Source organism: Pygocentrus nattereri, chromosome 12 (assembly GCF_015220715.1).
Source record: "Pygocentrus nattereri isolate fPygNat1 chromosome 12, fPygNat1.pri, whole genome shotgun sequence".
NCBI lineage: Eukaryota > Metazoa > Chordata > Actinopteri > Characiformes > Serrasalmidae > Pygocentrus > Pygocentrus nattereri.
The window spans coordinates 20,052,995-20,067,498 of record NC_051222.1 but is presented as its reverse complement, the minus strand read 5'-3'; the positions used below and the strand labels follow the sequence as shown (position 1 = coordinate 20,067,498).

At 38.0% G+C, this 14,504-nt stretch overlaps 1 protein-coding gene across 1 annotated transcript; it reads right to left on the bottom strand.

Annotated features, from left to right (window-relative positions):
* Positions 1 to 3,865: 3,865 nt before the first annotated feature.
* On the bottom strand, positions 3,866 to 6,573 carry cxcl18b (chemokine (C-X-C motif) ligand 18b). The gene is made up of 4 exons (XM_037543221.1): positions 6,394 to 6,573; positions 5,846 to 5,966; positions 5,534 to 5,635; positions 3,866 to 4,777 (listed from the first exon to the last, which is right to left on the bottom strand). Exons 1-4 carry the CDS (start codon positions 6,458 to 6,460, stop codon positions 4,720 to 4,722), a joined length of 348 nt encoding a protein of 115 aa, XP_037399118.1. The 5' UTR covers positions 6,461 to 6,573; the 3' UTR covers positions 3,866 to 4,719.
* Between the last annotated feature and the right edge of the window lie 7,931 nt (positions 6,574 to 14,504).

Here is a 14,504-nt window from a genome sequence, read left to right as displayed (position 1 = left end):
CTGCTTATATTGTGTGGGATTTCTGCAACTCCCACGTCAGTTACTGGCAATCAGACAAGGTACTATTTAGCGGAATCTCCCAGCTCACTCTCCAGTGAGGGTCTGGAATTCATAAGGAGGGAGGGAAGGAGAATGAAAGTGCAGCAGCTCAGAGGAAAAGAATGAAGTTTTTAACTGTAGTTCTGTTCATGCACTGAAGAAAATAGAGTTGTGAATTTAGATGATTTAAAGGTGTTACTCAGTTCCAGGTAAATAAAATGTGTTACATTCTTGCCAAAAGAAGTCAGATGAAAGACAATAATTGATGTAACATATTCATGTGCAGTCCTTTATCCTTTGGTTCAGGCATGTGTGTGTGTGTGTGTTTAAATTCCATCAGCAGAAAAATTGATTTAACTGGGCATAACTTGGTATTACAAAAAATGGAACGTACAATTCAAATAAAAACTGAAAGCAGTGATTTATGAAATAAAAAAAACAGATAAGCTACTGTCTCTGACTTTACATTACAAGATGTATCAACAAGGTAGAAGTATCTAATAGAGTGGGCACAGTGTTTAAAAACTGCTGTGTCTGATCCACTCGTATCAGCGTAACACACACTAACACGCCACCACATCAGTGTCACTGTAGTGTTAAAAACTGATCTACCACCCAATTAATATGTGCTGTGTGGTGGACCTAAGAGGGTCCTGACCATTGAAGAACAGGGTGAAAGGGTGTGTGTGTGTGTGCGTGCATGTGTGTGTGTGTGTATGTGTGTGGGTGTATTTAATATGTGAATAAAAATAGAACGCAATGATGTGCAAATCATGTAAACCTTATATTTAATTGAAAATTGTACAAAGATAACATATTGTAACGATGGTAGATGGAACCAGATGTTCGTGGAACGAAGCTTGAGCTAAGATCTTTAATAACAATGAAATGATCCAAAATCACAGTCATAAAGCCAGAGCAAGAAGTCAGAAACCAGAGATCCACAGCAAGACAAATGGGCAAGACAAAAATCAAGGTCAGGATAGAAAAACAGGTCATACTCAGAAGTCAATAAACAGGCAAGGGAAGAACACTCGGTATGCTAATGCTGAGATGATACTTTGCAAATAACTAAGCTAAAGCCTGGGCTTGTATACTAAACTAACAAAGGCATGACATGATGAACAGGTGTGTGTGATTACAAGTCTGGTGACTCCAGAGTCATGTGAGGCAGTGAGGGCTTCTGGGAATTGTAGCTTGAGGCGGCAGAGTTGGCTGTGGTTCCAGCCATGCTGGTGGGTGGCGTAACACTTATCAAATGTTTAAACTGAGAATTGTTATTGTTTTGGAAAAATATCTGCCCATTTTTAATTTGATGTCAGCAACACATTTAAAAAACGTTGGGACAGGGGCATGTTTACCTTTATGTTGCAGCATACTGTTTGGCCTTTGGGAACTGAGGAGACCAACTGCCATAGATTTGAAATTGAAATGTTTTCTTGCTATTGCTTGATGTAGGATTTCAGTTGGTAAACATTTCAGGGACTCCTTTGTCAGGTTTTTCATTTCATTACATGCCTAGTGTTTTAATGGGTGACCAGACTCCTTTATCATATAGCCATGCTGGTGTAATACATGGAGAATGTAGTTTTCCGTTGTCTTGCTAATATAAGTAAGGCCTTCCCTAAAAAAGACATCACCTGAATGGCAGCATATGTTGCTCCAAAACATGTATATATCATTTAGCATTATTGATGCCTTCACAGATATGCAACTCACCCTTGCTATTTGCACTAATGCACCTCATGCTATCACGAATGCTGGCTTTTAAACCGTGTGCTGATAACAAGCTGGGTGGTCTTTAGCCCAGAGAATCCAGTGTTCTGATTTTCCAATAAGCATTTACATTTTTGTTTTATAACTGTCATTGGGTTCAGGCCCAGAGAAGATGGCAGCATTTCTGGATCCTGTTTATACATGGTTTCTTAGTTGCATGTGTCGGGACCAAGAGCTGTCTTCCCTTGCCCAAGGTCCTAACATATAAGTGTATCTCTAATCTATTCTAGTCTGCAGTTGTAGTTCTCCTAGATACAGTCTAATTTCTTTAAAATGATTCAAATAAAAGTTCAGTAAGAAGTAAAAAGGACAAAGAAATAAAAAGACTTCAGCTGATGAGTTCTTGTGGAAGGAAGGAAAAGGCCTTCTACTTTATTGAGCTTCAGGTGGCAAGATGGTTCCCCGACAACCACAATGCAAAGTTCATCACAAAACATCCTTTTCCATATCCTGTTTTCTGTGATGACGTACTCACCCCTCACCCCTCCCTTTTACATAATTCCATATCATCTTAGTCCCCATTATACGCAAACTCTGCACTTTTCTTGGAAACCCTTATTTCTAAACATACATGATGCCATTTTTCTAAAAACCATCTTAGCTGGGCTTGTACCAAGTTGGCTATTGCATTATGAACCAAACATTATGAAACTGCTCTCAACAGGTTCTTATCAACTTACTCTGCTTTTTAGAGTCAGCTTGCCCTTTTATTTTACTAGGTCAGCAAAATGCTCACAGGCTTCTGGAGGCTTCTGTAACTCCTGGGACTTTCCAATGTCCAGAATCCCTTATGCAGACAAATCAAGGCCTATACTTTGTGAGAGGATTAATATTTCAGCATTTCCTGTTTGATTACTGATTAACTATTGATTTTAAAGAAATATTTACTCAAACGTCTGTCACATGATAGAGTTCTAACTAGCATTTGTGGATGCAGTGACAAACTGTTTCACAGACAGTGGTTTTCAGAAGTGCCATGTTGTGTTTAAGGCAGTACCACCTGCATTAAAGGGCCCAAAGATCATGATCAGCCAGTATTGTTTTTTTTTCAGTCTTGTGCCTTGTAAACGGAGATTTCTCTGGATTGTCCAAATAGTGTAATGATTTTATGTTTTGTGGATAGCAAAATCCCCAAGTTCTTTGCTATTTTATTTGGAGAAAAGTTATTCATAAATTGTTGCGCTATTTGCCCCTGCAGTCTTTCACAGAGTGGTGAACCTCTCTTCATCTTTATTCCTGAAAAACTCAGCCTCTCTGATGCTCTTCTTATACCCATCATGCTACTGACTTGTGACCAGTTAACTACCGGGTGTTTTTTTGTTTTTCAGCATGACACAACTTTACTAGCCTTTTGTTGTGCTAGCATCAAATTGAAAATGGGCATATATTTACACACTGAGTTCCAAAAAAATGATACACTTTTGGTTTACTGCTTAAAATAAATAAGCAACATTTTAATGTGAGGACTAATTCTCAGACAGAAACACTGGGATCCGACCCATCTCTGTTCGCTCATTGCTGCTTTATGTTAAGGTCTGATTTTGTAGATTAAGCCCACTGGGGTTAAATGTTGTAAAGCAGCCAGTAAATGGGACTCATTCCCCTTGAACCAATAGCAGCCTGGGCCAGTGCAGGACCCAGGACGAACAGCTTGGATTTATCTGGGGAACTTTAACCTCTTATTCTCCAGGATATATTTTGTTTTTTCCATCTGAATTTACATGACTAAACCGTAAGGCAAATTATTCAGTAACGGCATAAAAAAATTTGTAAAAGCTCCCCTCAAATTAACAGAAAATGTGTTTTATGATCATAAATATATTGCTATATGCTTACAATTAACTGCTGAAAGCCAAAAATCTTTGACACTCTTTGTATTATTTTATAAAAATAATTTTTACAGAGTTTTATCACTGAAAAGACATCATCTGTTTATAGTTTATAGCCCAGATTTGTGGAAAAATGGGTAGAAAAAAATGATAAATTCAGTGTCTTTTATTATAAGGGTTTAAAATTAAATTACCCATCTTTTTGACTGGAAAGAAGACAGTTACAGCAACACCAACTTTTAATGTGACTTATGAAATATTAAAGTTATGAAGAATATGACAAAGTGCATTCTGGAAGTACCAGTGGTTCCAAGGAGCATAAGAGGCCACAGCATATTTGGTATGATTTGTTCACTTTCCCTCGCTCAGTTTCTTTCTTTCTTCTCCTTGTAATATCTAAATACTATTATTCAGATGTTTTAAATGTACTTATTTGATTAAAATGTAATTGATAATGCAATTATTTATTTTAGTCCAGTTTTGCCTCTGGTGCCTCAGGGCAACAAACACACCCACTCACTCTACAATTACAGGATACATATTTAACTACAGAGAAATGGCTAATAATGAAACATTTCTTGTGCTTGGTTGTGCATTTGATCATTGCTCAAGCGAGGAAGACACATAAAACTAAAACTAAATAGAAAACGTTTGGACATAATGGAAAAATTTATTCATTACAAAACGTTAAATCCTTCAACAAATAAATAAGATTTAAAATAAAGTGTTTTAAATACTGGCTGTTAAAATAGAAAAATTGCAAATAGTGTTTTGTGCATGACATTGGTAACACTGCAACTTTCATTCTTACAGTTCTCCAAGGAGCATTACATCTTGCTGGAAAACATCTGCTTGTGACAGTTTCTGGATCTTACATGGTTACAAGGTTCATCTGATCAGTTGTGATTTCCCAACTCCAGGAGGAGTCAGAGTCTCAAATAACATCAGTCCCTCAATCCCATTGGATTCTCATTGGTCACATGGCTACAGGAATTCCCGCACTCCACACTGTCTGGAGTTTTACCACTGTGCTCACTCTCCTTTCCATGTGTCTTGATCTTCTGAGTGTGTGCTTTCACTTTCTCGGTAGGCATTCAGAAATCTGGAGCACTTTCTTGTCATCTTTATTTTTCCTGTTAGGATAAAAAGAATGTGACTTTAATACATCTGTGTTATCTGTAGTAAATATATGAATGTTGGCCAAACCAATCAAAACTCGAGATTTGGATCATCATATATGTTACAAAGTAATGTCAGCAATGCATCATGACAGCTTAAAATGTCTCATGTTGTACTTCCATAACAGTTGCACATTTTATTGGTCTAACCAGTCTGACACACTTTATGAATGCTTTGAAAATGAGCTGATGAGTGGAATCAAATGTGCTATAGGCAGAAATATGAAAAAAACATTCACAAGATTGAGATTGGGAGCCTCCCAGAGGCTGCAATGTCTATGGTTAAAACAAACAAAAAAAAAGCAACCATTTTTTAGATCTAATTTGGTACTATACTGCCGAATAATTCAGCATTAAACTCTGCAGACGCTTGGTTCCCATCACCACCACTGTAAACATTTCTTGATTGTCAGTTTGTCTAGAACGGCGCATTTCACATCAAACCACTCTGAACGAGTTTGTTCAATATTTAATATTTAAAAAATATAGAAAAAAATCACTTCCCCTTCATAATCGGAAAGTCAGAATGTGTTATCAGTTTTCTGGTGTTATCATAGGCCTGGCCAAAGATCTGCCCATTGTCCAAATAGCATTCAGGCTGTCCCAGCTATACTGGTTGTATTAAAGCTATAGTGGTTGTATTAAAATCAGCCTGCCAGTAACTACTGACTGAAGCTTGGACTGAGCTATGAGTTTATCACTGAGTTGTACCTGTTCCAGCACGTCTCAAGTTTCTTAGCCTGGTGCAAGTCTGGGCTTAGACAGCGCTGATCGTTCTTTCCCGTGTTTGGATTGACACTGTGCAGAGTGAGTCTGAAAACCAAGGAAAACATCATATGAACAAGCAGCCTCAATTACTCCTCGATGATAGTAATTCAGCTCGGAATAGGTATGTAAGACAGGCATATGCGCATGCCACAGTGACTTATTAACACAAATGAATGCATGAATATCTCATAATGTCCAGTACTGATGACGAGGTAAAGTTAGAATTGCAAGCAATTAACAAGCTGAAGGACTCACATGATCTCAGTGTCTTTGCAGTGACTGTGTGGTGGAGTGATGGAGAACTCTTTAATTATCCTCCAAGAATACGGTCTGGTGGAGGTTCTCAGGCATTCACACCTAACTGGTATCACCGTAGCTGTGAATCATGGATGGAGAGAAATAGAGATGAACACATGTTAAAGTTTTAAACCACCATTTCAATTCCTCACTCTCAAACCTGCACACCTTACATGTTAACTGCACAGTAGTTACTAAACAATGTATTGTGATTACTAAGTTATAGTTTTTGTGAGTGCTAAGACAATAAGATTGCAGTTAAAAGGGTTAAATGCAAATTTCAAGAGCATCGTTCAAATAAAATTAACAATTTTTGTCACATCTCTATTAAAACAGTCAGTATAAGTGACTTATTTTCAGACGGTACTCGTTTTATAATGTGTTCTTAATGTTCATCCGTTGTGAATTACTGCAGCACTGGTGGGTTTCTGCACAGATCTAACTAAAACCAACCAAGCATAACAATAATTACTCAAGTAAACACAAAATGAAAGTGCATCACTTACCATTACTGAGCTGGATGCAAACGACTGCAACCAGGACCAGACAAAGGGCTTTGGGTGGAAAAGCCATGAAGAAGCAATTCAAGCAGAACTAAAGGCAAGAAAACAACAAAATGAAGAGTTTTCTCCTCAAGTTTACAGAATCTATTGAAAGTGAGAAGTGAAGAGCGGAGGATGGCTCTACTGCTTATATTGTGTGGGATTTCTGCAACTCCCACGTCAGTTACTGGCAATCAGACAAGGTACTATTTAACGGAATTTCCCAGCTCACTCTCCAGTGAGGGTCTGGAATTCATAAGGAGGGAGGGAAGGAGAATGAAAGCGCAGCAGCTCAGAGGAAAAGACAGAGATCCTAGACAAGTGTTTCCTGAATGTTGGTTCATAGTTTGTTGATTCATTGATTTAACATCCAAAGTTTTTCTTAATAATATTTAATATACTCATGATGATAATATACACATGATGCTCTCTTCACTGGAGGTCTGCATTAATGCAAAGTTTTTAACTGTAGTTCTGTTCATGCACTGAAGAAAACAGAGTTGTAAATTTAGATGAGTCAAAGGTGTTACTCATTTCCAGGTAAATAAAATGTGTTACATTTTTGCCAAAAGAAGTCAGATGAAAGACAATAATTGATGTAACATATTTTTTTCATCTGCAATCAACAGACGCATGTTTGTGTTTAAATTCCATCAGCAGAAAGCCTGATTTAACTGGACTTAACATGGTATTACATGAAAAGTACCAGTAATACTGAGTTGCCCAATTACCAATCACACCCAATTCCAGAAAAGTAAAACAGAAATAAAAAATAGAAAACAGTAATTAGTAAACTTAAAAAAGGTATTTAATTGAAACAGCACAAAAAATCTATATTTAATATTTCACTTTATCAACTTTGCCAATTTTTGTAAATATATGCTTATTCAAAATTTAATGCCTGCAACACATCCAAGAAAGTTGGAACAAAAGCAATGTAAGAGGGACATTCATAGAATCTGCCATGAAGAGGACATACGTCTATACTGACCCCACACACAGTGAGGAGGATGGTTTGAGTAGACAAAGAACCTCCAAAGATCAAGGACGGAGAATTGCAGATATTAGGTCTTGGGGTCAGAACATCTTACTACAATCAAACACCACCTATTTACCCTCCAACAGCACTGCTCCAACAGCACTGCTGTGTCTGATACCAGCGTAGCACACACTAACACACCACCACCACATCGGCGTTACTGCAGTGCTGAGAGTGACCTACCTCCCAAATAATACCTGCTCTGTGGTGGTCCTGTGGAGCTCCTGACTATTAAAGAACAGGTTAAAAGGGGGCTAACAAAGTATGCAGAGTAATTGTACAACCAGAAAGGGCATCTATACACGTGACAATATACCTTTGAAGCACCTTTACCCAACAAGGGAGGAAAACGTGACTCTGACAGTTGGATGAGACAGCAAGCAGGTAGCTACATGTTGTGTTGTTTACATAGGTAATCATGGCCTCATCTTATTAAAGTGTGAGTGAGAAAACAAAAATGTTTGAGAGCTTTCTGTCACTTCCTTTTTTGCTTGAGTTCAACAGTGATGAGTGCACCTTCAACAATGATAAGGAGTACCCCCTACTTTGAACTTCACCTTCATGAGGGATTGGATTGGAAAAACAAATGTGTATGTCTCACGGTTGTCCCCAGATATTCTCATTACGAGATCCCACAAAACTATTCACATCTTTTTACAGATATGTGATGCATTATATATCATGTTGAGTTTTGCGTAGGACCTGGTAAGACTATGACCGGCACTGGAGATGCAGAACTAAAAATAAGGATGGGAGAACTTTGGCCTAAACCAAGTGGAGTTAACTCAAAAAAGCTGTGAAATCACTTTTAACCACACCAGTGAAACCATTGTAATCACACTCTCTTCAGTGAACTTGTAAGTGGAACTATGTTTGAATGACAAATCAGACTAGAAGAAAAATACACTGTACAATTTATATTACAATACCTTTTCACACTATTAGACATGCCTTATTCACAACTCTTATTCAACAGTTTCTCAGGTTATTAAACCAAAAAAACAAGTTAGTGCAAGCACATGGCTGTTTCACTGTGATGAGCGCTCAGGGTTTACATAAGGTTAACCCATTATTCATACTTTGTCATGTGATCAGGGCATTGTGAAATATTCCTGATGAAGCAAGCACACCTTCAGGCAAAATAGGCAATTAAACTCATGGGTAAATTGCTGTGAGAAAGTGCATGTATGAATGAAGCCATCAGTTATCGCCAGAGCATATCACAGGAAATGTGCAATGCTTGTACTTTTAACTGTGTTTTTTTTTAACACTTTCTTTTCCATTCATGTTTAGTACACACTAAAAACCTTTTATTTTCTTTTGTTAAGATTTATCACTTCTATAAAATATATTAAAAAAAAACAATAAAATTTCTCAGTTTCAACATTTGATGTGTTGTCTGTGTACTATTTTCAGTTAAATATAGGGTTTAAATGATTTGTAAATACTTGTATTCTGTTTTTATTTAGATTTTCCACAGTGTCACAACTTTTTTAGAAACAAGGTTGTATCATACAAAAAAATCCTGAAGATCACTGTTTATCTGCACTTTCAACCTCAAATATTTAGTAGAACTCAAAATAATGGAAGCCAGTTTACTTAACATTTTTAGCTTAATAAAATCAGATCATAGAACTTGCATGTTTAAGCTTATAGTATCTCACAAAAGTGAGTACATCCCTCACATTTCTGCAAATATTTTATTATATCTTTTCATAGGATGACACTATAGAAATTAAACTTGGATATAACAAAGTAGTGAGTGTGCAGCTTGTATAGCAGTACAGATTTACTGTCCTCTGAAAAGAATTCAATGCACCGCTATTAATGTCTATGGCTGGCAACACAACTGAGTACACCTCACAGTGAACATGTCCAATTGTGCTCAAAGTGTCAATATTTTGTGTGACCACCATTATTATCTAGCACTGCCTGAACCATCTTGGGCATGGAATTTACCAGAGCTGCAAAGGTTGCTACTGGAATTCTTTTAAATCACTCCATGATGACATCAGATGTTAGATGTTAGACACTTTGCTCACCTCCACCTTCTGCTTGAGGATGCCCCATAGGTACTCAATTGGGTTTAGGTCCGGAGACATACTTGGCCAGTCCATCACCTTTAACCTCAGCTTCCTCAGCTAGGCAGCTGTCATCTTGGAGGTGTGTTTGGGGTCGTTATCGTGCTGGAAAACTGCCATGCGGCGCAGTTTCCGAAGGGAGGGGATCATGCTCTGCTTCAGAATGTCACAGTACATGTTGGAATTCACGTTTCTCTCTATAAACTGCAGCTCCCCAGTGCAGTCTCAGACCATAATGCTACCACCACCATGCTTGACTATAGGCATGGGACAGATGTCTTGGTGCTCCTCACCAGGGCACCGCCACACATGCTGGACACCATCTGAGCCAAATAAGTCTATCTTGGTCTTGTCAGACCACAGGAAATGGTTCCAATAATCCATATTCTTGGACTGCTTGTCTTTAGCAAACTGTTTGCAGGCTTTCTTGTGCGTCAGCTTCAGAAGAGGCTTCCTCCTCAGACGACAGCCATGCAGTCCGAGTTGATGCATTGTACGGAGTGTGGTCTGAGCACTGTCAGGCTGACGTCCCTCTTCTTCAACCTCTGCAGCAATCCTGGCAGCACTCATGCATCTATTTTTTTAAGCCAACCTCTGCATATGATGCTGAACACGTCAACTCAACTTCTTTGGTCGACGCTGGTGAGGCCTGTTCCAGGTGGAACCTGTCTTGGAAAACCACTGTATGACCTTAGACACCATGCTATAGCTCAGTTTCAGGTTGTTAGCTGTCTTATTATAGCCTAGGCCGTCTTTGTGGAAAGCAAAAATTCTATTTCTCACATCCTCAGAGAGTTCTTTGCCATGAGGTGCCGTGTTGAATATCCAGTGGCCAGTATGAGTAAATGGTACACAAAACACCAAATTTAACAGCCCTGCTCACCATTCACATGTGGAACCTTGTAACTCTAACAAGTTACCACCAGGAAGGGACATTGACACAATTGGGCAGAATTTGGACATGTTCACTGTGAGGTGCACTCACTTCTATTGCCAGCTATTTAGACATTAATGGCTGTGTGTTGAATTCTTTTCAGAGGACAGTAAATCTATACTGCTATACAAGCTGTACACTGACTACTTTAAGTTATATCCAAGATTCATTTCTATACTGTTGTCCCATGAAAAGATATAATAAAATATTTGTAGAAATGTGAGGGGTGTGCTCCCTTTTGTGACATACTGTAGTGACACATATTTTAATTGCATGATACTTTAATTATTGAGAAAGATGAAAGAAAAGCCAATACGCTGTCTAAAGCTTCTGAGAGCCAGCCCTCAGCTTTGTTACATTATTTAGAATAGAATGAACAACCATTTGTCACAGTGTTTTGCACACTGTGAAATTAGACCTCTGCATTTAACCCATCCGTGCAGTGAAACACTCACATACATGCACACTAGTGAACAAACACACTAGGGAGCAGTGAGCACACTTGCCCGGAGCAGTGGGCAGCCCTATGCATGGCGCCTGGGGAGCAATTGGAGGTTAGGTGCCTTGCTCTTGCACTTCAGTCATGGACCGGCAACCTTCCGGTCACAGGGCTGGTTCCCTAACCTCCAGCCCATGACTGCCCAAGAACAATAAAACCATAAGCAGTGCTGGGATGTTTCACCCCAATCTTTGCAAAAATCAGAGACAGAATATTCAAGACCTGTGTCTCCCAAAATGTTCCATTTATATGGCTTACATCTGCTGTATTTAAGGAATACTATATATCACTGCTGTGTTTCTGCTATGAATGTACACACACTGTACCTGCTAACTAATGAAGAATTGGCTTTACAGTGATCAGAATCATCTAGTTCAGGGAATTCCATTGATTTAATATACATGTGCCACTCTGATCAGTAGCTGGCCACAACCAATTGTTTACCATTATATAATAAATAATGGCTGATCTGATCACACTGAACAGAAGACACCACCACAGCAATTAATGATATGTACATTATACGGCCAAAAGAATGTGGATACGGGTACATCACATGCATATGAGCTTGCTGAACATCCCATTCCAAACTCATGGGCTTTAATATGGTCCCCTTGCTGATTATAACAACCTCCAATCTTCTCAGAAGGCTTTCCACGACACTTTGGAGTGAGTCTCTAGGAATTTTTGTTCATTCTGTGAAAAGAACATTTGTGAGGTCAAACACTGAGGTTTAATATGAAGGCCTATCTCACGGTCAATGTTCCAGTTCATCCCAGTTCAGAGGTTCCTCTCCACCAAACTTCTCACACCATGTTTTTATGGACCTCGCTTTGTGCACAGGGGCAGTCATGCTGGAGTAGTAAAGCATTTTCTTCAAACTGCTGCTACAAGGTTGGAAGCATACAACTGTCTAAAATGTCTTTGTATCATTAGCCTTGTTGCATTAACCTTAACTGGAATTAAGGGGACCAAACTCTGAAAAACAGCCCCAGATTATTATCCCTCCTCCACCAAACTTTACTGTTGGCACTATGCAATCTGGTAGATAGAGTTCTCCTGGCATCCACCAAACCCATATTCATCCCTTAGACTGCCAGACAGAGAACACATTTCCACTGCTCCAGTGTCCGGCAGCAGCATACTTTACACCACTTCAGCCAACACTTGGCATTGTGCATTTTGATCTCAGGCTTGTGTGCAGCTGCTCTGAAGATAAATAATAACAATAATGAAGAAAAATTAGAGCTAATTTACAGAAACCAACATAATCACCATCACTTTTATTTACTTCCGTTAAAACATTGGGGTTTAAAGCGACATGTGTTATGTTTAAGTTTTTAATGATGTCCACTTGTCTGATTACCTTTAGACAACAGTCATAAAAAGAGCCTACATCTTTTGCATGAAAATTGCATGAATTTCTGTACACTGAGAGTGAAACAGATCAAGCTCAGACATTCTGATTTAGTGTAAACTGACATTAAACAGAACATGGTGAGGCATGTTCTCCTCAAGTGAAAGCAGATTGCAGCAGAAGCTCATGCATTTTCCCATGGCAGAGTACCACTTGTATTTTCCCATGAATTCAACATTCATTTCACAGTGCCACATTCTTTTTCAAGCAAACACCATGAAACCCGGGTCATGTATTATGATATGGTAATCAATAGTAAATACTCAAACAGACGTAAGAGCTAGTGCCGTTATGAAATCTTTGACAGCAACCAAAACAAATAAAAAATCCCACTGGTGTTGGTTCATGTGCCGGTTTCATCTCTTGCTGCACAAAAATGTAACTTGTATATTTATAGGGGACATAATCTATTCAAGTCCTAGTGCTCATGGAATTGTAGTCAGTTATGCAAGTAGTGAACTACTGTCACTACATGGCATGTGTAATATCAAACATTTCCAGTTTCAGCTCTAGTGCTTTTGGTAGTTGTAGTCCATCAGGTAGTTTGAACACAAATAGAAGATCAAAGAGTCAAATGTGCAAATATTGTTTAGTTAGGGGTTATGCTGTCATGTGTAGCAACAAAAACACTACCAGAGTGCCAATAGCACCCCCTGAATTATTGGAGAAAATAAATAATGTATATTTCAATAAATGAACAGTAAAAAATGATAAATTGTTACACTACTTGGGATTAATGTGTTAGAAAAATGATTAACACTTGGAGAAGTTTTCATTATTATTTTGCTCCAATATTTTATTTTATGCTACAAATTTTTTACAAATTTTAATTTATGCTATAACACAGCACCAGTGCTGCATGTGCAAAAAAATAATTCATTATTACAGACACATCTAACATGGAAGATGTTAAGGTCAACAGCACTAACATACTAGAAACATTTTATACATTTATCAGCAACAACATTAGTTTTATGCTATTAAAATATGAAATTCATACTTTTGAACAGTAGTAGAGTTTTGCTGTAAATCTTGGTTAAATCCACACCTAATTTGTTGTACCATGTGCTAATCATTTGCACTTCAATAAAATGTTGAATAGTATTGCTTGGTCTGTATTATTCTATGAATATCAGATGAGTAGAAAGCATCTATAGAAAAAAAAGTCAAGACTACTAAAAGCTTCTTAGCTTTGACTTTGGGTTTTACAAAAAAATATTTTGTATAAATCCTACACTTTAAATATTAAAAAGGTTCTTGACATTCACACAGCTCATTTACAAAAATGACTCTGAAAAGTTCTTTAGGGAAACAGAAAGTACTTTTTCTATTATATCCCTCAAAACTCATTTGGCAAAAAACTGTGTATAATATTTGGCTCTTGCTCTAATTTATTTCCCATGATAGCATTTTGGTTTATGCATTGTCATCTTCTACCTGCTTAAGTCTTGGGCAAATATGGTTTCATTTTAAATACATGGGCTGTTCTTTGAAACACTGACTTTCCTAATACTACTCTATGTTTTACTTGCCTTGCCCAGGTCTGGACGGACTGAGTTGCGTTAGAGCTGAAAAAACAAGGCTAAATTTCCTTTGCTGCACTGGGATTGCAGGAACTAGCAACTTTCACTCTCCTAACCCCCTCCTCATCCACATACCCCATTCTTTTTAGCTTGAACAGCAGGCCTCCTGTTCAGCTGGTCATAACAACTCTTGGATCCAGTGCGCGGAATAACTGAGATTTAGAGGAAAACGAAACTTAAGTGTTTAGCACAGAGGAATCCGACTAGAAGGGCCTTATCCTTATTTACATGAACCTGAGAAGGGGAGAAAGTAGAAAGTACTTGTCTATAAACATTTGTAAACATGAATTAACATTAACTTTAACATGTTTTTAAACTTTTAAAAAAGATTTTACTTATTTCAAAAGTTGTGTTAACTAGTTTTCTAAAATGTAATGCAGCAGCTCAGTGAAAGCTCATTGAAAGCTCAGTGAAAGCTCAGTGAAATATTAAGGCTTACACTGTTTTGTTATTCATTCTATTATCTTTCAGCTACATGAAGTGGGGTTAAAGTTATTCCCCTCATGTTTTACACAGTATAAA

What these genes read in the sequence shown, in the direction of transcription:
- cxcl18b (XM_037543221.1), bottom strand. Translation starts at nt 6,460, where the DNA reads ATGGCTTTTCCACCCAAAGCCCTTTGTCTGGTCCTGGTTGCAGTCGTT. An exon ending in TGCAAAGACACTGAGATCAT is followed by an intron (nt 5,636 to 5,845) that starts GTGAGTCCTTCA and finishes CTTGGTTTTCAG; the next exon opens with ACTCACTCTGCACAGTGTCA. An exon ending in CTTGAGACGTGCTGGAACAG is followed by an intron (nt 4,778 to 5,533) that starts GTACAACTCAGT and finishes TTATCCTAACAG; the next exon opens with GAAAAATAAAGATGACAAGA.